Genomic DNA, 25,270 nt, shown 5'->3' with positions numbered 1-25,270 from the left:
AAAGAGGAAGATTGGCAATAGATGTTAGATCAGGGCCAATCTTCCTCACCAAAAAGCATATTTAAAAAAAAAGTTAGTGAAATAGAAAGCAAAGTAACAGTTAAGAAGTTCCATAAAATCAAAAGCACATCTTTTGGAGAGAACCAATAAGAAAGAAAAAGGAGACATAATTACTCACATATTAGTGATGTAAAAGCATGAGAGCACTATGCCAAAAAATTTTGATGAAATGGATAATTTCCAGGAAATATGAATTAACAAAATTACCTCAAATAGAAAACCTGAATAAACCATAACCACAAGAGAAACTGAATCAATAGAATTTTTATTTATAAAAAATGCCACTGGGGGCTGGCCCTGTGGCCGAGTGGTTAAGTTCGCATGCTCCGCTGCAACGGCCCAGGGTTTCACCGGTTTGCATCCTGGGCACGCACATGGCATCGCTCATCAGGCCACACTGAGGCGGCATCCCACATGCCACAACTAGAAGGACCCACAACTAAAAATACACAGCTGTGTGCTGGGGGGCTTTGGGAGAAAAAGGAAAAATAAAATCTAAAAAAAAGCCACAGGCATAGGTTTTATAGGCAAATTTTGTTGAATCCTCAAGGAACATTTGTTGCTATCGTTTATATACTATATCAGAAACAAGACAAAGAGGGCCATCCAGTTCGTTTAGTGGGATTAATGTATCCTTGATACCTGAACAAGAGGCACTAATACTAGTACTGGCATGCTATCAATAAACCAACCTCATTTATGACCATAGAGTTTAAAATCCTAAATAAAATCAACTTCAGTAGAGTATTAAAAAATAGTATACTGTGACCATGCGTACTGGGAATGCAAGGCTAGTTTAACATTGGAACATCTATTGATGTACCTACATTGACATATTAAATGAGAAAAACCAGAAAGGACGCTTAATAACATTTAACACCCTTTAGTAATAGAGTTCATACTAGTTCCTAGCAAACTAGGAATTGAGGGGACCTCCCTCAGCCTAGAAAATGTTTCTATTAGAAACCAATAGCATATATCATACTTAATGGTAAAATGAGAGAAGAAGACCTATAATCAGTACTTTAATTCGTTTTTGTACTAGTGGTCCTTCTAGCCAATGCAATAAAATAAAAAGAAATGTTATTAAATTTGGAAAGTTAAGGCTAGTTTTGTCTCTATGTGGAGTCCATATTATTACTAACGTAGAGGAACCAAGAGAATTCACACTATTAGAACTAAAGAGTTATCAACCTTGTTGGAATGAAGATTAATGTAGAAGAATCAGTTATGTTTTTCTGTATCAGTAACAACTAATTAGAGATGTAATAGAAAAAAAAGAAATCCTGAAGCAAAGAAAACAAAAGATAAGGGAAAAAAATCAGAATCCTTAGTCACTTGGGAGTAAGTCTAACCAAGGATATGGAAACCTTTTACAAAGGAAAGTTATAAAACTGTTTGAAGGACATGAAAGAAAATCTGAATAAATGGAATGAGATACCATATTCACAGTTGGAAAGACTCAGTGTCACAAAGATACTAACTCTCACCTCAACCTATAAATTCAAGGCAATTCCAATTAAAATTGCTTTTTTCCCTCATGGATTTTCCAAACTATCTTCAGTTGTACAAGGAAGAACAGGATCAAGAAGATGATGTGACCCACTGTGTTGAACCACCAGTTTATAGGAAATGCGGAGAGCAAAAGGACAAGTTCAACTATATTATAAGTATGCAGTTCGCAAAATCCAGACCGTGAGAAGTTCTACAAGACAACCTAGTTTCCTCAATAAATAAATTGCAAGGAAAAAAGAGATGGAGGGGAAATCTATAGGTTAAAAGAGACTTAAAATGCATATGAGCTAACTGTAATGTATAGACCTTATTTGGACTCTGATTCAGAGAGCTGAACTATTAAAAAATTTAGACAACTGGAAATTTCAACACTGGCTGGATGTTTGATGATGCATCAGGTATTGTTAAATTTTGTCAGGTGTGAAAATTGTCCTTACAAAGTGAAATAAGCTAGTCAGAAAAAGACAAATAATGTATGATTCTACTTTTATGAGGTATCTGGAATAATTCAGCTTAAAGAAGTAGAAAGTAGAATGTGGGTTGCCAGGGGCTTATAGGAGGGGGAAATAGGGAGTTGTTTAATGGGTATAGTTTTAGTTTTGTAAGATGAAAGCTTCTGGAGATTGATTGCACAACAATGTGAAGAACTTGATACCACTAACTGTACACTTAAAAATGGTTACGATGGAAGTTTTATGTGTGTTTTTAAAAAATGGTCCTTTTAGACGTACATACTGAAATGTTGATGGGTAAATGATAGGTTTGAGAGTTCTACTTCTGGTGTGGTAATGTTAGGAGCTTCCATTCCTCAGCAAAACTGGTGAAAACTGTTTTAAAAAATAACCATTTAAAGTCTCTGGAAGTGGGCCTAAGGCATACAGCAAATGAAATATTTCTTCAAGAAAATCTACTAAATCTTGTTAAAAACAGAGTCTGTGGTGTTTGATCCATGAACTGTTCCCTCCTTCTCCCCTCCCAGCCTGGTGTGATGGAAACTCCACTCCAGGTGGATGATGCCAAGAACACAGGTCTCCCTCTCTCCCCAGTTCACAGGTCGGGGCTACAGAATCATCTCCCTCCCCTGCCCAGGTACCTGTTAGAGGCTAAGTATTGGTTGAGTGTGGCCCAGAGATCTGGAGCTCCTTTCTTCTGCCCAGCCCTCACTCTTAGGATGGAGGCTCTACATTGAGTGTGGTGTACTGACAATACTAGGGCCCTGATAGCCCTTGCCCTATCTTGTTTGTAGGGTGGAATTTCCATGCTGGGAGAAACAAGCCAAGATGACCAGAGGCTACCATTCCATCTCGCTTTGTCAGGGCCCTGTTCCTAAACCAGATATGTCACTGAGAGAGGAAGAACACCAGCAATTAAGTGGATTTTGACAGATGGATATGGTCAGAAAGAGACAAACACAAGGGATTCCTGAAATAACTGTCATCCATTAGTGACTGTGCACGTGCCTGAGGCTGTACCTGCTAGGAGCAATGTGAGAGACTTCATACTGTGAGAGTGGGGGGAGAAGGGGAGAAGAAGTAGACTTTAGTAAAATAATCCAGCCAACCACTAAACAAGTAAACAGCAGACAGCAATAACAAGCTTGGAAGGGGTGGGGATGAACCAGTACTAGAGCTGCTATAATATATTATCCAAAATGTCGTCAATCAAAAAAAATTTAGGAGCTATGAAATAAACAGAAAATTGTGACCATATAAAGGAACAAAGCACACAGTGCCTGGGAGGGTGATCAAATGTCAGATTTAACAAAGTCTTCAAAGTAGTCAGAAATACGTTCAAAGAACTGAAGAAAACCATGCTTAAAGAAAAAAATGTGACAGTGTTTCATCAAATAGAGAATATCAATAAGAAGTTATAACAAAGAACCAGTGGAAATTCTGGAGCTGAAAAGTAGAATAATTAGGGTGGCCCTGTTCAGTGCACTCTGCTTCAGCAGCCTGGGTTCAATTCCCAGGCATAGATGCACACCACTTAGCAGTGGCCATGCTGTGGCAGTGACCTAAATACAAAATAGAGGAAGATTGGTACAAATGTTAGCTCAGGGCAAATCTTCCTCAAGTGATAAAAAAAAAAAAGGAAGATTGGCAACAGATGTTAGCCCATGGTGAATCTTCCTGAGGGGGTGGAGGAGAGAAAACTATAACAGTTAAAATGAAAAATTCACTGTAGGTGCTAAACAGTGGATTTGCACTGGCAGAAGAAAGAATTAGTTAACTTGAAGATAGATCACTTAGATTGTCAGATCTGAAGAACAGAAAGAAAATAGAAAGATGAACAGAGCCTCATAGAAATGTGGGTCATCATTAAGTGTGCTTAATGGATGCTTACGCTCCCATATGTGTAGTGGGAGTGCCAGAAGGAGAGGCAAGAGAAAGAGAAAAGACATTTGAAGAGATAATGGCTGAAAGTTTCCCAAATCTGATGAATAGCAGTAATATACATGTTTACGAAGCTCATTGAGCTTGAAGTAGGATAGAGATTGTGCAAAGAGATACATACACAGACACAGCATAGTAAAAATGTTGAAACCCAAAGACAAGGAGAAAATCCTGAAAGGAACTAGGGAAAAACAACTTGTCATCTCTAAGGGAGCGTCAATAAGATTAACAGCTAACTTCTCATTAGAAACTATGGAGGTGAGAAGGCAGTGGGGTGACATTTAAAATGCTGAAAAGAAAAAAACTTAACCAAGAATCCTATATCCAGTGAAAGTCTTTCTAAGATGAAGATCAAAAAAAAAGACATTCTCAAATAAACAGAAACTGAGAGAATTTTTCCCTAGTGGACTGTCTTACAAGAAATACTAAAGGAGGTTCTTTAGCTGAAAGCAGGTAATTCTGGATGGTAATTTGAATTCATGAGAAAAAACAGATTCCCTAGTAAAGGTAATTGTGTAGCCATAACACTATAAATAAATATTTCTTGATTTTAAAAAGCAATTTTATAAGCCATTATGTATATTATTGTTTTATTGGGCCTGTAATGAATGGAAATGTAATATATTTGCACAAACAAGTTGGGTGGGAGGAAAGTTGTGTTGGACTAAGGAAGTGACACTGGATGGTAATTCCAACACACAGAATCAAGTGAAAGAAGCCAGAAATGGTAAATAAGAAGGTTAATATAGCACATGCTATAAATATATACTTGGTCTCCTTTCTCCTCTCAGCTTCTTTAAAAGACAATTATATGAAGCAATAATTATATCATTGGGTTTGTAAAATACTGGTGACAATGTATATAACAATAATAGTATAGACATGGGAAAAGGGAATAGAGCTATAGAGGAGTAACATTTCTATATTGCCTTGGAATTATGGTTGTGTAGATTCTGTTAAGATGTATATCGTAAGCCCTAGAGTGACCACTAAGGAAATAACACAAGAAAATATCGTGAAACAATTATGAAAGGAATTAGCATGTTGCATTAGAATTTACTCACTTAATGCAAAAGAAAGCAATAAAAGAGGGATAGAGGAGCAAAAAGACCTAAGACGTATAAACAGAAGTTGCAGACTTAAGTGCAATATTAATGTGATGTCAGTAATATTATATGTGAAGGGATTAAACAATCCAAACAAAAGACAGTTTCACACTGGTTAATAAAACAAAATTCAGCTATTCTTGAATACATTTTAGATTCAGAGATATGAATAGATTGAAAGGAAAAGACTGAAAAAAAGATATATACAGCAACCATAAGAAAGCCGGAGTGGCCATACTAATACCAGCCAAAGTAGATTTTAAACCAAAAAATGTTACTGGAGATAAAGAGGGACATTTTATAGTGTCAAAAAGGCCAATCTGTCAGGAAGACAAAACAGTTCTATACACATCTAAGTACAGACTCCCAAAATACAGGAAGCAAACTGACAGAAATGAAGGGAGAAATATGCAGTTAGACAATAGTAGTATATACTTCAATACTCCACTTTCAGTAATGAATAGAACAAGGAGATTAACAAGGAAATAGACGATTTGAATATAAAAGGATTAAAATAAAATGAAGTGTGTTCTCTGATCACATTGGAATGAAATCTGGGAAACTCACGAATACGTAGAAATTAGATAACACAGTCCTAAGTAACCAGTGGCTGAAAGAAGAAATCACAAAATTAGAAAATACTTTGAGATAAGTGAAATTGTAGGCACAACATACCAACCCTTATGGGATGCAGTTACATCAGTGGTTAGAGGGACATATATAGCTGTAAAGGCCTATATTAAAGAATAAGAAACATCTTAAATCAATTAGGTTACTGATTTAAGTGGTAGGTAACCTTTTACCTCAAGACTGGAAAAAAGAGTTAATGAAACTTAAAGCAAGTAGAAGGAAAGAAATAAGGATTAGAGTAAAAATCAATGGAATAGAGAATAGAAAAATAATAATATCAGTGAAACTAATGGTGCATGCTTTGTAAAGACCAACAAAATTGACAAATCTTTAGCTTGATTGACGAAGAAATGAATACAGAGGCCATTACTACTGACCTTACAGAAATATAAAAGGGTTATAATGGAATGCTTTGAACAACTTGATGCCAATAAATTGGATAACTTAGATGAAATGGACAAATTCCTAGAAAGATAGAGACACCAAAATGGCTAAAGAAGAAGTAGAAAATCTGAGTAGACCCATAGAAAATAAAGAGATTGATTTTGTAATTAAAAAAAACTATGCACACACACGAAAAAGAAAAACCTAGATGGCTTAAGTAGTGTATTTTATGAAATGTTCAAAGAATTAACACTAATACTTCTCAAACTCTTATAAAGAAAAGTCGTGAGGCGGCACTTCCATAGTCGTTTTATGAGGCTGGTATTACCCTGATACCAGAACCAATACAGATATCACAAGCAAAAATACTATAGACCAATACTCCTTATGAATATAGATGCAAAAACCCTCAACAAAATACTAGCAAGTCAAATTCAGCAATAGTTAAAAAGAATTATATACCACCACTGAGGGAGATTTATCCTAAGAAGGCAAAGCTCAACACCTGAAAATCAATCAATGTAACACAGCACATTGATAGCGTAGAAAACAATGTGTGATCTCTACAGACAGAAAAACGTTTGACAAAATCCAACAGGCTTTCATAATAAAAACACTAAACTAGGAATAGAAGGAAACTTCATCCACCTCATAAAAGGCATCTGTAAAAAACCCCACAGCTAACATCATCATTTGTTGTTAGTGCCCTTGAATCTGTTCTAATTCCTAGCAACCCTGTGTATAGCAGAGTAGTACCCTGCCTTGTCTTTTCGTGCCATCCTCTTATCTTCCGACGCTATATAAGAATGCTCTGTTGCTGTTCATCATCATACTTAACTAAGTGGTTAAAGACAGTGCTTTCTCCCTAAAATTGGGAATAAGACAATGATTCCACTTTCACCACTTCTATTCATCATTGGACTGGAGTTTCTATCCAGGGCAATTAGGCCAAAAAGAAAAAAAAAAAGAGAATCCAAATTGGAAGGGAGGAAGTGAAACTATATTTTCAGATGACCTTTTCTATCTAGAAAATTATGGGGAATCCACTAAAAAACTAAATATAGGTTTGAACTAAACAAGAGTTCAGCAAGGTTACAGGATACAAGATCAATATACAAAAATCAATTGTATTTCTATATACTTGCAATAAATCTGAAAATGAAGTTAAAGAAACTTAAAGTTAAAATTTTAATTAAAATTCCATTTGCAATAGCATCAAAATGAATAATACACTTAGGAATAAATTTAACAAAGTATGAAACTTGTACTCTGAACTTCCAAAACACTGTTGAAAAAATTTAAGATGATCTAAATAAAGGTTGGAAAGACATGCCATGTTCATACATCAGAAGACTTAATATTGGCCATACTCCCCTGATTGATCTACAAATTCAATGCAATGTCTTTCAGTAATCTCAGTGACCTTTTTTGTAGAAATAGGATAAGCTGTTTAGAATAAGCTGATCCGAAAATTTATATGAAAATACTAGGGAGCCAGAATAGCCAAAACGTTCTTGGAAAACAAGAACAAAGTTGGAGGACTCAACTTCTTGATTTTAAAACTTACTGCAAAGCAACAGTAATTGAGACAGCGTGATGCTGGCATAAGTACAGGTATAGTTCAATGGAATATAACTGAGAATCTAGAAATAAACCCTCACATATATGAGCAATTGATTTTCTACAAGGTACCAAAACAATTCAGTTGGGAAAGAATCATCTTTTCAACAAATTGTGCTGAGACATCTGGATGTCTACATGCAAAAGAATGACATTGGGCCCCTAGCATCTACAAAAATTAACGCAGTGTATCAGGGACCTAGATTTAAAAGGTAAACTATAGAACTCTTAGAAGAAAACATAGGGGTAAATCTGTGTGACTTTGGATTAGGCAGTGATTTCTTAGATAGCACACTACAGGCAGAAGTAACTGATGAAAAATTAGGTAAATTGGATTTCACCAAATTTAAAGATTTTTGTGCTTCCAAGTACACTATCAAGGAAGTGAAAATACAACCCACTGAATGGGAGAAAATTTTGCAAATACAATGTCAGATAAGAGACTTTTATCTAGATTATATAAATAACTCATTTAACTCAGTAATAAAAAGACAACCCAACTAAAAATGGTCAACAGATCTGAATAGACATTTTTCCAAAGAGGATATGCAAATGGCCAATAAGCACATGATAAGATGCTCAGTGTCATTAGCTATCAGGGAAATGCAAATCAAAATTACAAAATGCTACTTCACACCTACTATCACGGCTATGTCAAAAGTCAGTAACAAGTGTTGGCAAGGATGTGGAGAAATGAAAACCCTCATACTCTGCTGGCAGGAATGTTAAAAGGTCCAGCATCTTTGGAAAAAGTCATTCAGTTCCTCAAATGGTTAAGTATAGAGTTACCATTTGACCCAGCAATTCTGCTCCTAGATGTAACACAAGAGAAAGGAAAACATGTCCATACATAAACATGTACGTGAATTTCCATAGCAGCATTACTCATAATGAATGGATAAACAAATTGTTTTTATTATTCATCCATTAAAAGGAATGAAGTGCTGAAACTCAGTACAACATGGAGGAACCTTGAAAACATATGCTAAGTAACAGAAGCCAGTCACAAAGGATCACATATTGTACGATGCCATTTATATGAAATATCCAGAATAGGTGATCAATGGCGATAGAAAGTAGATTAGTAGTTTCCTAGGACTGGGGCGTTGGAGGGTTGGCAGTGATAAAGAGTACTGGATTTCTTTCTGGGGCGGTGAAAATGTTCCAGAATTGATTGTGGTGGTGATTGCACAAGTCTGTGAATGTTACAACGATGAGATATCACTGGATACCTATTATGATGGCCCAAATCTAAAACACTGACAACACTTTCTGCTCAGTTTTGCTGTGCACCTAACATTGCTCTCAAAAATAAAGTTTCTTAATTTAAAAAATGTCTGAGACTTTTCTCAGTATATTGTGGAGTGCGTACTGATGGATGGGGCAAGATTGCCCATGAGTTTATGGTTGCTGGAGCTGGGTGGTGGGTACATGAGGCTTATAATAACTTTTGATATCTGGTAGGGCAAGTGCCCTTACTTTATTCAAAACTATATCATGGCCTTTTTTTTTTTTTTTTTAAAGATTGGTACCTGAGCTAACATCTGTTGCCAGTCTTTCTTTCTTTTTCTTCTTCTCCCCAAAGCCCACCAGTACATAGTTGTATATTCTAGTTGTAGGTCCTTCTGGCTCTGTATGGGACACCACCTCAGCATGGCTTGATGGGGCAGTGCCATGTCCACACCTAGGATCTGAACTGGCGAAACCCTGGGCCGCCAAAGCAGAGCACATGAACTTAACCACTCGGCCATGGGGCCAGCCCCATCATGGCCTTTTTATTAAACTATTTAGTATGGAAAATTTTAAACATATACGAGAGGAGACAAAACAGTATAAATAATGCTGTTTTAGTTTAGTATAGTTTTGGCATGAGAATAGACATATAGACCATTTTTATAGAATAGAGGCTTTAAAACCAGACCCTCACATATGTGGAAATTTGATGTATGACATAGATGGCATTATAAAAATGGGTAAAGACTGGGGCAATGGGTATAGAACAATGGGAACATCTATGTAGAAGGAGTAGATCCCTACCTCACACTTGAGTGCCCGTGAACGTAATAGTTGATGTGTTGGTGTATGGTATTGCAACTGACAAGTGAAGTAGTTGCAGGTACTAGCAATCTCAAAAACAATGTTGTGGAGTGAGAGGTAATTGCAGAAGAATAGTATGCTGTGAGAGCATTAAGGTTTTAAAAGCCTGCAACATAGAGTAAAGGTGTAAAATATACATGGTAGTGACTCCAGATTCTTGATAGTTGTTACCTGTGAAGAAGGTAGTGTATTTGTAATGTTTTATTTCTTAAAGTTAAAAAGAAATTAAAGCAGATGTAGCGATAACATTAAAAATTGATGAAGCTAGGAGATGATAGATGTTCCTTTTAGAATTCTTTTGTCTCCATGTTTGAAATATTCTATAAGGTATTAGCATAACCAAATGAAGTGTCTTGTTTGGATCCTGATTCAAGCAAATCTTCAAAAAGACATTTTTGTGGTAGTTGGAGAAATTTTACTACAGAGAGGTTGTTAGATTATATCAAACAATTTTTGTAAATTTTTTTAGGTGTGACAATGACCCTGTATTTATATAAGAAAATATCTATGTTTTTAGAAATACGTATGTAGTGTGTTACATAATGTGATAGGGTTTCTGGGGCTTAGTTTAAGATACTTCAGCAAAGAAGAAGGATAGTTGAAGTAAATGTGGTGAAATCTTGGTAAGTGGTGAATCTTGGTGATAGGTATGTGAAGGGTTATTGTACTATACTCTCAGCTTTTGAGTATGTTTGAAAATCTTCATAATTAAATATGCAAAAACGAAATAAATGATTAACCTGTACCATTGGCTAACATGTTTGATATGCTTTGCTACAGAAAAATTTCTTTCTTTTTTTTAAACTTCTGTTTGTTTCCTGGTTTAAATATATATACAGATACTTAAAGTAATAGTACAATGTGTTATATTCTATCTAAACACGTAAATGTGTGTAAAGGGGTCGAGAGTGAAGTTGGCGTAGTCTTCCTCTAGACCCTCTATCCTGCTTCTCACTGTCTGGAGACATGCCAGAAATCACTCTTCAGGTTTGGTATTTGTGTGTTTTTCTTTCATAGTGACAACGTGGCAGTGAATAGCTCTGGATAATTCCCAATAAATCAGAAGTAGCAGGGATAATTAGCATGAGGAGGTGTTCACTATATGCACTAGAGCCTTGACAAGATGATGGTTCTTGGGGCCGGCCTGGTGGCACAGCAGTTAAGTGCACACGTTCTGCTACGGCGGCCCGGGGTTCGCCGGTTGGGATCCTGGGTGCGGACATGGCACCACATGGCAAGCCATGCTGTGGTAGGCATCCCACATATAGAGGAAGATGGGTATGGATGTTAGCTCAGGGCCAGTCTTCCTCAGCAAAGAGAGGAGGATTGGCAGCAGATGTTAGCTCAGGGCTAATCTTCCTCAAAAAAAAAAAAAGATTGTAGTTCTTAGCAATGAATAAAGTATTCCAAAAGGAACGCTTTTTCTTTTATTTCACATTTTACAAAACAGTTTAACACTGAATAAAGAGGTGATACAGGCTCAAACACACTTCTTTTGTGGTTTTACGTGTTTATGTCTTTACTCAGTTTCTGAGTTATTCAAAATGTTTTAATAATGGTGACAAAATGATGTGAAACTGATGTTGAGAGAGTAGAGATTTCTTAAATGACTTTACTTAGCATGACTGGGTCCCCCCCCATTCCTTAGACTGTGAAATTGTTAATTCCTGTGATTGTTTGATAATGATGAATACCTTCACAACTTTTAAAAGTTCTTTAGTTGGTATTATCTTTGATTTTTTTCAGGTACTTAGAAATTTATGCAGAAAAATGTTGGTGGTCTCCTGGCTTGAGAGCCTTATGATTCCTTTAAAGTCATACAGCTGGTCAGTGGTAGAGTTAGATCTTAAATTGTTTTTATAGCTGATTGGCTTAATTACTGTGCCCTATGAAGGAAATTGATGACTTTGCAAAGATGAACAGTTCTTCTGCATAAATGTCTCATAACTTTTAGATGGTAAGAGATAAGGAAGTTAGGAGACAGACAGCGGCAGACTTGGAAAAGTTTTGTAAGAGAAAATAGATTTAATATCCAATGTATATAAAAATCCTCTTCCAAAGCAGAGGAAAAACAATTAATTGGAAATACAGGTAAAAGATATCACCAAAGAGGAAATACTGGTCACTAATAAATGCATGAAAAGATGTTCAACCTCTTTATTAATAGAAATATAGATTAAAGCTATCACCATTTTCCACCCATGATCTTGGTAAGAATTAAAAAAAATGGAAAATAGTGGCTGTTGGTGAGGGTATGGGAAAACCAACACACCCCTGTATGCTGGTGGTAGGTTCATCGTTTTTGGAGCTCAGTTTGGCCAGACGTACGTCCTGCCTAGGCTTAAATCATGCAGTAGGCACATCACATCAACTTAATATTTAGGAGATGGTACTGTGAAGTTATTCCTAACTTTTAAAACACTTGGATACAGTAACTGCTATGTACTCTGGCTTTCTTTTCTCTTTTTTTTTTTTTTTTTAAAGATTTTATTTTTTCCTTTTTCTCCCCAAAGCCCCCCAGTACATAGTTGTGTATTCTTCGTTGTGGGTTCCTCTAGTTGTGGCATGTGGGACGCTGCCTCAGCGTGGTCTGACGAGCAATGCCATGTCCGCGCCCAGGATTCGAACTGACGAAACACTGGGCCGCCTGCAGCGGAGCGCGCGAACTTAACCACTCGGCCACGGGGCCAGTCACTCTTTTCTCTTTTATTACCTATTTCTTGAATGTTTACTTTGTGCAAGGTACTGTACTAATAAGCATTTTCAATAAATTGTTTTATCATTAAAATGACTTTTTGAGGCAGATATTTTTATCCCTATTTTGTAGATGTGGAAACTTAGGCCAGAGAGGTTAAGTAAGCTCATTTAACCAGTGAGTGAAAGACTAAATTTAGCTCTAAAACTTTGGCCTTAATCACTATCTGATTAGATAGTTAATAATTAATTGATTTGTGATACCCAGCATATCATAAATCTTACCTTTATTACAATGATTTCATTTTCTAAGTTAACATTTTGTAACATATGCTTAATTTCTTCATTAGAATACTAACATTATAAGTGTAGTGTTTTATTTCTTCATTGGAATGTCAGCCTGATGCAAGTGAAGCCCTCATTGATGGAAAGTCTTTTACTTTTTTTCCAGAGGATCTGAAGAGGCAAAATGCAGTGTTACAAGCTGCACAAGATGATTTGGGACACCTTCGGACACAGCTGTGGGAAGCCCAAGCAGAGATGGAAAATATTAAGGCCATTGCCACAGTCTCTGAGAATACCAAGCAAGAAGCTATAGACGAAGTGAAAAGACAGTGGAGAGAAGAAGTCGCTTCACTTCAGGCTGTCATGAAAGGTAAAGACAAAGAAAGTTGGATCTGTTATATGATCTAAGATAACTGATTCTGATGATTGAGAACATTTTCAGAGGGTCTTAAAATATATCCTGAGTTTCATTTGTGGCTTTATATATTACCGTCTTCAAGATGTACTGTTGTCTTTAACATAAAAGGGAAGCCAATAATAGTGTACGTGGGTAAATCATCTGTATCTTTAACAAATTTAATAATGGAGAATTATAATGAATGTTACAGAGATATAGCATTAAATGAGAACTATAGTTCATGATAAGGTTTAAAGCGGGGCTTCAAAATCGATTTTCTTATGGGCGTCAGGCAAGTAACGTCAGTGAATGAAGCTTATGAACACAGAGAGTATGCAGAACCTCCCAGGTGAAAAGTAAAGTTGCTGTTTACGCTTATTAGTTTCAGCTAATTATTGCCCATCCAGTCCAGTGTTGCCATGTCTTTTACATTTTTAAGAAAAATTTGGGTTTTTATGTGAAATCTTCACTGCAGTCGATGAGGTGAAATGGCCTATGGGATAGAATAGGCTTTGTGGGTTGCCAGCTTGTGACCGTTGGTCTAAAGGAAGAGTGGTAGTTTGGTCTCTTTATCTGCTGTTGGCACTAGTGCTTTATTACTTCCTGCGTTTCTGAGAAGATTATAATCAAATGAAGTAAGTTGCTGCCTGAATCTTTGGGTTCCTGGAATTAGTTTAGTTAATATTATAAGTGTGAAATAGTGATGACTTTTTTTTCCATCTTCGCAGTTGTGTCGTTTTGACTTAGTGTTCTTTGTAAGAAGGCCAATTAGACTAGCCCTGTTTCTGAGTTTGTGGCTGTCACCTAGGGATTACTCTAAGCCGCATGTAACAGTCCTGACTATAGTGGCTTGCCCAAATAGGAGTTCATTTTTCTCACAGAAGAAGAAATCCAGAGGTAGGTAGTCTGGGGCTGGTTACTGTGCTTGCATGGCGTCCTCAGTGTCCTAGGCTTCTTCAGACCTTCTGTTCCTTCATCCTCAGTATGTGTTTTCAACTTCATTTCACCTCATGGCTGAAAAATGGCTGCTCTTCCTTCAGTCTGCCTCAGAAAAGCAAAAATTTGCTAGAAATCTCCAGCATATACCCCCCTCACAATTTATCGAGGTGTGTAGTACCCATAACTACAAGGACAACTGGAAAATCTGGTTTTTAAATTGGGTCATTGACTTCCTAAACAAAATTCGGGTTTTATTAGTAAGGAAGAAGAAGGAGTGGAAATTAATGGGTAACTAGCAGTGTTTATCACATAGTTTTAAGATTATATTAAAGCCATTTTACAAAGACTTTACAGAATTTGTCTCAGTTTAGAATCTTGAGTTGCAGTAAAATATTCCAGAAATATATCCCTTTTCTCACACTTTCAGGTGGTTGGATTGGAGTGACATGTTACATTTGTCTTAGGAGCCGTTGCATAGTGTCTAAGAACATAGGTTTTGGAATTGGCGTTAGCTTTGAATTCTAACTGTGCTTCTTTCTGTATGAAACATTGGCCAGAGTATTTAACCTTTCCTAAGCTTTCCTCATCTGTAAAATAATATATGGCACAGATTTAATGTGAAGATTAGAGATGACGATTTAAAGCCCTTAGCAGAATTTCTATGCATAATGAGAACTAGAAATGTTAGGGGGTTTTTAGTGAATTAAAAGATTTCCAGAAATTAGGCATGAACTCTTTACATAAGTACTTTTTAAATTTTAGTGTGTCAAAACACTTTTTTTCAGAATGCTTAGACATGAAACATTTGGTGATGTTTTGTAGAAACAGTTCGTGACTATGAGCACCAGTTCCACCATAGGCTGGAGCAGGAACGAACACAGTGGGCACAGTATCGAGAATCTGCAGAGAGGGAAATAGCTGATTTAAGGAGAAGGCTGTCTGAAGGTCAAGAGGAGGAAAATTTAGAAAATGAAATGAAAAAGGTATGAAGGAATGTATTCATCTGTAGACATATTTGAATCCATATGCAAGATGCTTTAATATTATTGTGGTAATAGAAGTTGTACATAAGTTTATGTTTTCTGTTATAGAAATTATTTGGACACAGACCTAAATATAGTAGTGGATAATTTGATGCCCTTCCCCCAGCTATTTGTATGGCTAACTCCCTCACCTTCTTCACCACGTGAGGCCTGTCCTGACCCTGCCTGTCCTGACCCTGCTGTTTAACATTGCAACCTGCCCACTTCCCTCCCCCACCTACCACAGCTCTGCTGGCTGCCCTTATTCTATTCTAATTTTTCCTTTTCCGTAGCATGTACTTCCTTATAATATAGAGTTCACCTATTTATTATGATTATTGTTTGCTATGTTTCTCTCCTGGTAAGCTCCAGGAGGACAGGACTCTTATTTATTTGTGTAGCCTAAATGCCTAGAATAGTGTCTAGCACATAGGTACTCAGTAAATATTTGTTGAATGAGTCTTGTTGCTTGGTGATCGTTTCTAAACCAAAGCTTTAGAACAGATGTTAATTTTCCTTCTTTCTCAATATACTCTGGTTCCTGTGTGATGACTGTACCGCATATTATGTGTGGACATATTACCATAAAATGCCTGAACACAGAGCAACTAACTATAATGTGAAACATTTTATCATTGAGACAATTTAAAAAGCTTTTTGGCCAGGTTGATTATATAAACATTTACTTATGTACATGCATATATCTTAAATCACATATTATAAAAAATAATAATTAGAATTTGATTTTTCTTTTCAATCAGGTTAATCATAATCTTTGGTTCTATTCTTGTCCATACAAGGACTACTTTTATGTATTTAGAAGGCTATTTAATTAGTTTTTTAATAATATAAAAATCATCTGAGAACCCAGTACCCAAAACAAAAGCTTGAACTTTGAGCAATAGTTTTTTTCCACTCTCATTTCAGAAAAAGATTGTAATTGAGCATCATCGTGAGGATCTGACAATGTCTTCATCATCACTAGAGTTGCTTAGTCATCTAACATAGTTATCCAAAGTGACAGCGTTCACTTCTCTCAAGTTGTTTGAGATGAATTTGTACTTGATGCTGTCATTGGAAATTTTATTCCAAGCCACAAGTACACATTCTCATGAGGATAATTTTTTTCATTCTTCTAATATATTCATGATTTCCACAACCTGCCACTTTTTGTTGTTTTTAAAATTTATTTTTTAAAATAAACTTTATTTTTTAGAGCAGTATTTGATTTACAGAAAAATTGTGAAGATAGTACAGAGTTCCCATACACTCTACACCCAGTTTCCCCTGTTATTAACATCTTACATTGGTATGGTTCATTTGTCACAATTAATAAGCCAATGTTGATTCATTGTTATTAACTGAAGTCCATTCTTTGTATTCAGATTTCATTAGTTTTTACCTACTGTCCTTTTTTTCTATTCCAGGATCTCATCCAGGACACCATAATAGATTTAGTCATGTATCTTTAGGCTCCTCTTGACTGTGACAATTTCTCAGATTTTCATTATTTTTAAAGGCCTTTCTGTCATTTAAAACGAATTATCCCTAAAAGTTTTGTTTATAATGATATGTAACACTTGGAATTGTGAGGTCATCTTTGCATTAACAAATAACTCAATCTGTGTTAACTTCTTTGCTTCCCCCTTTTTTCCTGCTGATTTGTGTCAGCTGACCTCTGTAAGCATCCCAAATTAGCCTTGACTGAAGTTATTTTAAGCTCACATGTCTTTTGCAAACAGGACTTAGTTCAAAATAAAATGAATGATGAAATGACTTTGTAAGGACCAGAAAATAAAGTGAACCTCCCTTTTCTGAGACAGATGTTTTTTAGGGAAAATTTCCACTTTGGGCATATGTGATATTTTCCCTATCATGAACAATTTAAGATAAGCTTGAGCTCATTTCAATTGAGTGAATAAGGTTAATTTTTATTTTCACCAGAAGGAAAAAAGCTAACTTTTGAGTCTGCCTTTGTTTCAGTATATCTATATCTGTCTATATATATATACACACACACACATATGTATGTGTGTGTGTGTATATATAGTATACTGAATATATAGTGAAAATAAAAATTATATATATAATATGTAATATATAATGAAAATTATATAATTATATAATATATATAATACATAATTATGTAATGAAAATTCATGTATAATGAAAATTTACTAGTTTACTAGTATGGGTGTTGTTTCCTTTTAATCCATGTTTTTGAGAATGAAGGATGAAAAACAATATGGGGGTCATTCTTTGAGTTTGTTTTATTTAAATATCAAAAGTAAAATAATATTTAAAGCACTCTTTAAATAATTGGGTGGATGGAAGCCTTTTATAGCGACATAATTTTCTAATACTTTAGAAAAGACATTGTTCTATTTTCTAGTGCTTAAAAATAATCTTTTCAGTATTTATAAGGAATTATGGTTTCATTAATTTAGTAACCAGAATTATAAAAAAGTATTTATTATGTGTATTTCCTTTTATATAGAGAATATTTTCCAACTCAATTTCTCAATTATTTAAAAAGTCAAATTTGTCATAGTGAATCCATTTTCCTATGTACTCCCAAATTCTAAGTGGAATATTTGGGAAAACTGTGATTCTGACTTGATATTCAAAGTAATGCAACATTGAAAAGTTAGACGTGGTTCAGTTTTGCGAGTGCTAATGCAGTGCCTGGTAGACTTATTTGTTATACTAATTTTAACGAGTGGGTCAGAGTTTCTTAGAAAAGCAATAAATCAGTAAGTTGTAGCACTTAATTCTTTTTAACCATAGGCCCAAGAGGATGCTGAAAAACTTCGGTCTGTTGTGATGCCCATGGAGAAGGAAATTGCAGCTTTGAAAGATAAACTGACAGAGGCTGAAGACAAGATTAAAGAGCTGGAGGCCTCAAAGGTTGTGAAACACTGTAATCCATTTGCTTGAAAACCAAGATTCTGCCCTAATGCCATGAGCAAAATTAGAATCACTAAGGGGGTAAAAACTGTAATTTAGACTATCCATCTTAAGAATATTGCTTTCTTTCAAATGCAAAAAAATGCTTAGAGATGATTTCGCCCTTATGGATATTTTAAATAATCACAACAGTGATGCTTTTGCAGCTTTGTTACAAAGTTAGTGTTCGTTTTCTTATCAGAATGAGACTCCATCTCATTCATTTTCTTATCAAGGAAAAGAAGCTGTTCAAAGTTGACTTTGTTTTCTGAAGCCAGACCCAGAATTGATCTTTTAGAGACGATGTAGCTATAGTATGGCTGGATTTGTTGGCCATAAAGACAGAAAATACAAAAGGAATGTCAAAATTTTAAGTAATTAATTAAAAGAAAGTAGGAAAGAAAGAAAAAAATAAAAGATAGTAAACAAAAGCACAACACAGGAATGTATCAATAATTCTTGTAAATCTAAACTGATAATCACCTGCTAAGAAGGATCGGACTAATCAAAGGAGGGTTGCTGGAGCAATTATAATATGAAACAGGATTTAGGGAAAAAAGAGTTAATAGAGATAAAGAGGGAGTGCATCTAATAAATAATCCTTCAATAAGACATGACAATCATGAACTTGAATACAGTTTACATAGCTTTGAAATACGTGAACTAAAAAGTGACCGTTACAAGGGGAAGTTCACATTCACAATTATAGTAGTAGATTTAAACTGACCTTTGACAAGTGATAATGCAAGCAGAAAAAAATATTAGTAGGGATACAGAAGTTTTGAGCAATCTGGTTGATCATTTAGATGTAATAGACACACAGAACCTATACCCAAGAAGGAGAGACTATGTTTTATACTGTAGTGGAGGATGGTAGTTAAGAGCTCAGCATTTATTAGCTGGGTGACCTTGGGAAAATTACTGAATCTTACTTTGCATTGGTTTTCTCATCTATAAAATGGGGATAATAGTACTACCTGCTTTGTAAGACTATTATAAGGATTATATAAGTTAACATATAAAGCACTTAGGATAGTGCATGGAATAAAGTAGTATTATGTTTAGGTACATTATACTTTTCATAAGGTCACAAAGGAAGTGTGAACAAATTTCACAGAAGTGATGTACAGACCCAAGTCTCTGACCACAGGTTATTAAATTATTTACTATAAAATGATAGCTAAAATATGGGGCCGGCCCGGTGGCGCAGCAGTTAAGTTTGCACGTTCCGCTTCTCGGCAGCCCGGGGTTCGCTGGTTCGGATCCCGGGTGCGGACATGGCACTGCTTGGCAGCCATGCTGTGGTAGGCGTCCCACATATAAACTAGAGGAAGATGGGCACGGATGTTAGCTCAGAGCCAGGCTTCCTCAGCAAAAAGAGGAGGACTGGCAGTAGTTAGCTGAGGGCTAATCTTCCTCCAAAAAAAAAAAAAAAAAAACCACTCTTGGGGCTGGCCCCGTGGCCAAGTGGTTAAGTTCGCGCGCTCCGCTGCAGGTGGCCCAGTGTTTCGTTGGTTCAGATCCTGGGCGCAGACATGGCACTGCTCATCAGACCACGCTGAGGCAGCATCCCACATATCACAACTAGAAGGACCCACAACGAAGAATATACAACTATGTACCAGGGGCTTTGGGGAGAAAAAGGAAAAAAAAAAAAAAAAATCTTAAAAAAAAAAATGATTTAAATAGTGTTTAAAAAAAAATGATAGCTAAAATAAAATGTCTGGAAGTGAAAAAAATGAATTCATATGGAAAAAGGAATTGTAAAATATTTAGATTGATTTAATATTTTACTCAATCTAAGAAAAGAACAATAGTACAAACAATATGAATGGAAGAAATAATACAGGTAAGAGCAGAAATTGGTGAAATAGAAAAGCAAAAGATGTCACACCAATAGATTTGAAATGAAATAAATTTGATGAAATGAAAAAATTTCTAATAAAAGATAATTAGCCAAGATCATCTCAAGATAAAATAGGAAAACTAAAGTAGTCAATAAGTATTAAAGAAAGTGAATTTATAGTCAGAATCTATCTGTCCCCTCTCTTCCAAAAGACAGTGGACTCAGTGGGTTTTCCAGGCAGTTTTTTCCAAACCTTTGGAAAGAGATAATCCTAATATTTCCCAAACTGTATTAGAGACTAGAAAAAGAGGGAAAGCTCTCCAACTCATTTTATGAGACCTGTATGACTACATTACAAACATACACAGAGGGTAAGGTAGTATAAGAAAAATATATAGAGATCTGTCTCATTTAGGAATACAGAAACAAAAATTTTCAACAGTATAGTTTTTAAAGGAAAAAAAAAAAAGATCATGACCAAATAGGGTATATTCCCAGGAATTTAAAGATGGTAGATCACCAGAAAACCTGTTATTGTTATATACCACGTAAAAAAATTGTAGGAGAAGAGCAATATATTCATCTTAGATTCAAAAAGGCATTTAATAAATTTAAACACCCAATAACTTAATAAAGGGCTATTTAACCTTCGGCAAGCATCATAATTAATGATGAATGTTTTGCAGCCTTACTATTAATGACAGGAACAGTATGAGGAGAGCTCCGTTCAAACATTTTGTTCAGGTTGTTTTTGTGGCCCTAGACAATGTAGCAACATGAGATAAAGAAATGAGGCATGGGGCCGGTCTGGTAGCAGAGTGGTTAAGTTCACATGCTCCACTTCAGTGGCCCAGGGTTTGTGGGTTCGGATCCTGGGCCTGGAGCTACATACCACTTGTCAAGCCATGCTGTGGCAGTGTCCCACATACACAATAGAGGAAGACTGGCACAGATGTTAACGACAATCTTCCTCAAGCAAAAAGAGAAGGATTGGCAACAGATGTTAGCTGAGGGCCAATATTCCTCACCAAAAAAAAAAAAAAAGGAAAAGAAAAGAAATGAGGCATAAGAACTGGAAAGAAAGCCATGAAACTGATTTGCTTGTCTATATAGAAAAGCAAGAGAATATATAGATTATTAGACCTAATAAGAGTTCAGGAAAGTTGTTCCAACAAGATTAACGTACAAAAATAGTAGTGTTTCTTTTTATTTGAGGAAGATGAGCCCTGAGCTAACATCTGCCACCAATCCTTTTCTTTTTACTGAGGAAGATTGGCCCTGAGTTAACATCTGTGCTCATCTTCCTCTGTTTTATATGTGGGATGCCTGCCACAGCATGGCTTGATAAGATGTGTGTAGGTCTGCACCCGGGATCTGAACTCGCGATCCCCTGGCTGCTAAAGTGGAGTGTGCGAACTTAACCATTGTGCCACTGGGCTGGCCCTGATAGTAGTGTGCTATACCCCAGTAATATCCAATTAAAGAATATAATGGGGGGAAAAGATCCCATTCTCAATAGCAAAAAACCCCACAAAACTATATAAGTTACCTGATAATATATCTAATCAAAAAAGGGCAAGATCTTTATGGAATACATTAAAATTGAAGATCTGAATGCATGTGTGTTCTTGAATGAAAAGATAATATATTATAAAGCAGCAGGCAGTATATCCCCAAATTCATCTATAAATTTAAAATTCCACTCAAAGTCCAGCAGTTTAATAAGGAACTTGATTCGTAGATCCTAGAATTCATACATGGAAAGGATCAGAAATATACCCAGCAAAATTTTGAAGAAGGCCAGGTGAGGAGACTCACCCTGCCTACCAGACATTAAGACTTAGAATAAAGCTGCTGTAATTAAGATTGTTATTGGTTTAGGGATAAACAAGTGGACCAGTGAAACAGAATAGAGAGCCCAGAAATAGACCCATATGTATATGGAAATTTGATAAATGACGGATGGCATTACAAATCAGTGGGAAAAGAATGGATTTTTAAAAGATAGACTTTTAAAATAATTAGTTATAAATATAGAATAAAGTGAAATTAGCTTTCTACCTCATACTTTACAAAAGTTAACTTCAATTAATTAGAAAGCTAAGAATGAAAAGTAAATCTTTAAAACTTTTAGATGTTAAAAAAAGACAGTGTTAGGGGGCTGGCCCCATGGTCGAGTGGTTAAGTTCACGTGCTCCGCTGCAGGTGGCCCAGTGTTTCGTTGGTTCGAATCCTGGGCGCGGACATGGCACTGCTCATCAGACCATGCTGAGGCAGCGTCCCACATGCCACAACTAGAAGGACCCACAAGGAAGAATATACAACTATGTACTGGGGGGCTTTGGGGAGAAAAAGGAAAAAAATAAAACCTTTAAAAAAAAAAAAGAATGTTATTTGGAGTACGAAAACATTTCTTAAATAAGACAAAAATATTGACTGTGAAAGAAAAGATTGAAAAATTTGCCAACATTAGAATATAAAACTTCCTTATTAAAAGTTAACACAAAAAGTGAAAAGAGAAGCTATAAACTGTTAGAAGATATCTATACTTCTTATACTTCACAAAAAATCAGTATCCAAAATTAATAAAAATTGCCAAGTGTGTAAGTGCCAAATGACCCAATAGAGAAATAAGAAATGAACAAGCAATTCACAAAAGAGGAAACCAGAATAGTCAAGGAATGTGAAAAGATATTCAACGTCACTAGAAATTAGGGAAATATAAGTGAAAATATAATACCATTTTTACCCTAATGGGATTTAAGTCTTACAGTACAAATTTATTGCATTCACCCACTGTCGGAGTCTGTGAAACTCTTCCCAGTTTCAGCTACTGTTGTCAGATTGGAGCTCCAGTTGACTATTTTGGAGTTCTTGGGGCCCTTGTTGCTTCCTTTTCCTTTCCCCTGCATGGATGCCGATACCATGTAAATCCATATATGTAGATGTCAGTAGTTTGTCCTCATCCTCTTTTTATCACTTGTTTTTTTTTGTAGATGTCTGTGTATTTTTGGTTTTGTTATTTTAAGTAGCTCTGTTGTTAGGGCATATGGAATTCAAGGAAATTCACATTACTCTGCCACCACTGCCATCATCTTCCCAGAGTTCTGCTCAGTAGCTTTCAAATGTTAGAAATTCATTGATTATAAATTGAGTCAAATATTTATTCCAAGAACTAATAGCTGATAGAATTAGTAGTTATATACCACCAGTTTATATCTGCCATATTGACTCTTTTACCATCAACTGAATTATCACCCTCTCCATGTGACAGGGAAATGCCTCACAGCAGTCAGCACTTTGTTGTGCTTTGTTAGTATCTTTCTGGTTGGCTGACAACCTCTAGTGAAACATCAGATAGCAGCTTAAATAATCATTTTAGTCTGTGACCTCTACCACTGTATTGTATTAAATGGTCTAGGAGTAAAGATAATTGAAAACAGGTCAGCCATCTGTTTTGTGTGTGAAGAAATGAGAACATAAAAGACATGAAAATGACCTTGAAAGTGAAATTAGATACAATCATTTGAGAAAGTTGAAAGTTAGCTATATGGCCAAAATTTAGGATGGATAATTTGTAAGATGGGGTAAAACAAGTGATTCTGTAATCGCTTTTGGGGCAAGATTGCATTTTATTTTGGTTATAACTATTTCAGATATTAGAGTATATTGTTAATGTTTGAATATTGTAGTTAATTGTTCAACAGAAATAAGGCAGTTTTGTAAAAGATGTGATTTTGGCAGCCAGCCTGGTGGCATAGTGGTTAAGTTTGTGTGCTCCGCTGTGGTTGCCCGGGATTCACAGGTTTGGATCCCGGGCTTGAACCTGTCATCTTGTCAAGCTGTGCTGTGGTGGCATCCCACATAAAGTAGAGGAAATTTGGCACAAATGTTACCTCAGCAACAATCTTCTTCAAACAAAAAGAGGAAGATTGGCAACAGATGTTAGCTCAGGGCCAAATTTCCTCACACATGCAAAAAATAATAAAAAAAAATAAAAGATGTGATTTAAAAAAGTATTCTGCACTTGTCTTCAAGTTTGCGTTCGTTACAGTATGAGACCAATTATTTTTTCCACCATGACTTCCTCTTTTTTCCTTCCATGAATATATGTCTGTGAAAAGGTCTCTTCTTTATAAATTTAAGGCATTTAGAATTACCCCTCTAGAAATCAAAGAAAAGCAAATTTACCAGAGTGTGGTATCATTTTTATGTTTAGAAAGTAACTACTGTTTAAAAAACCCACCACCACCACCACCACCTGGTGTTACTGAGTATGTGGTAAAGTGAGCACATGTATGTGTTGCTCTGGGAATACAAATCTGAACTACCTTTTTGAAGAACAAGGTTCAAAACTGTTATGTATAATCTCAATTGTATATTTATGCTGGTGATAAGATTATAGATAATGTCAGCTATTAATTATTTCCCCAGTTTTCCATGGTAAGTAGGTATTTGTTTTGTAATTAAAAATTATAAATGTTAATTTTTTTGTAAATTTAAATTTATGTAAATAGAAATAAAAATTTTTTTCAAGGCACATCCAGAACTTACCATTATGCCTAAGATAGAAACTGGTGTGAATTTTAGTTTAATACAATTGCCTCTTGTTTCAGGTTAAAGAATTGAATCATTATCTGGAAGCTGAGAAATCTTGTAGGACTGACCTAGAGATGTACGTGGCTGTTTTGAATACTCAGAAATCTGTTTTACAAGAAGATGCTGAGAAACTGCGCAAAGAATTGCATGAAGGTAAATAAATATTCTGTATATTTTAATTTCAGTCTCTAAGAGAACTATGTAAATAAAATTGATATTGATTAAGAACAATAACAAATCCTAAAATACCAGTCCAAGATGTTAGTGATTCAGTTTAAGCTGTGTAGTCGGTTTGGATGTTCTCATGAAAAGCTGGAGATGGGAAGTCTATGAAAGATACTTGGATTGTTAGTGGCTTCTGTTTCCTCCGGGACCCCAGTAATAACAAAGCATGAGCTCTGGGCAGAAAGATAATAGGGCTGGGAACTTCTGCATAAACTGCTTTTGCCCCCAGACCCCTTTTGATGGAGGTGGATTAGCAAAAGTGAAAATGGGACAGAGAGGGCAGATAGTGTATTCTGCTGTCCTTAGGAACATCCCTGTTTATAAGGGACACTTTTGATTTCAGTAGCCTGGTCAGAGAGTGAGGCAGAAATGGACTCTTCTTTTTTTCTTCTCCTCCCCAAAGCTCCCCAGTACATAGTCATATATTCTAGTTGCAGGTCCTTCTAGTTGTGCCTGTGGGACACCACCTCAACATGGCTTGATGAGTGGTGCTAGGTCTGCATCCAGTATCT

The 25,270-nt window shown here is 35.8% G+C and overlaps 1 protein-coding gene across 2 annotated transcripts in view; it reads left to right on the top strand.

The window, feature by feature from the left end:
* Nucleotides 1–25,270, top strand: part of RABEP1 (rabaptin, RAB GTPase binding effector protein 1) — a 104,377-nt gene that overhangs the window by 43,110 nt on the left and 35,997 nt on the right. For both annotated transcript variants that reach the window (XM_070563085.1, XM_070563084.1), the window contains 4 exons: nucleotides 12,951–13,154; nucleotides 14,943–15,103; nucleotides 17,930–18,049; nucleotides 24,551–24,686. In XM_070563085.1, coding sequence (XP_070419186.1) covers nucleotides 12,951–13,154; nucleotides 14,943–15,103; nucleotides 17,930–18,049; nucleotides 24,551–24,686 — 621 coding nt within the window. The remainder of the gene's footprint in view (nucleotides 1–12,950; nucleotides 13,155–14,942; nucleotides 15,104–17,929; nucleotides 18,050–24,550; nucleotides 24,687–25,270) is intronic.

The sequence above is a fragment of the Equus przewalskii genome, chromosome 10 (assembly GCF_037783145.1).
Source record: "Equus przewalskii isolate Varuska chromosome 10, EquPr2, whole genome shotgun sequence".
Lineage (NCBI taxonomy): Eukaryota > Metazoa > Chordata > Mammalia > Perissodactyla > Equidae > Equus > Equus przewalskii.
This window is presented reverse-complemented; position numbering and strand designations above follow the sequence as displayed.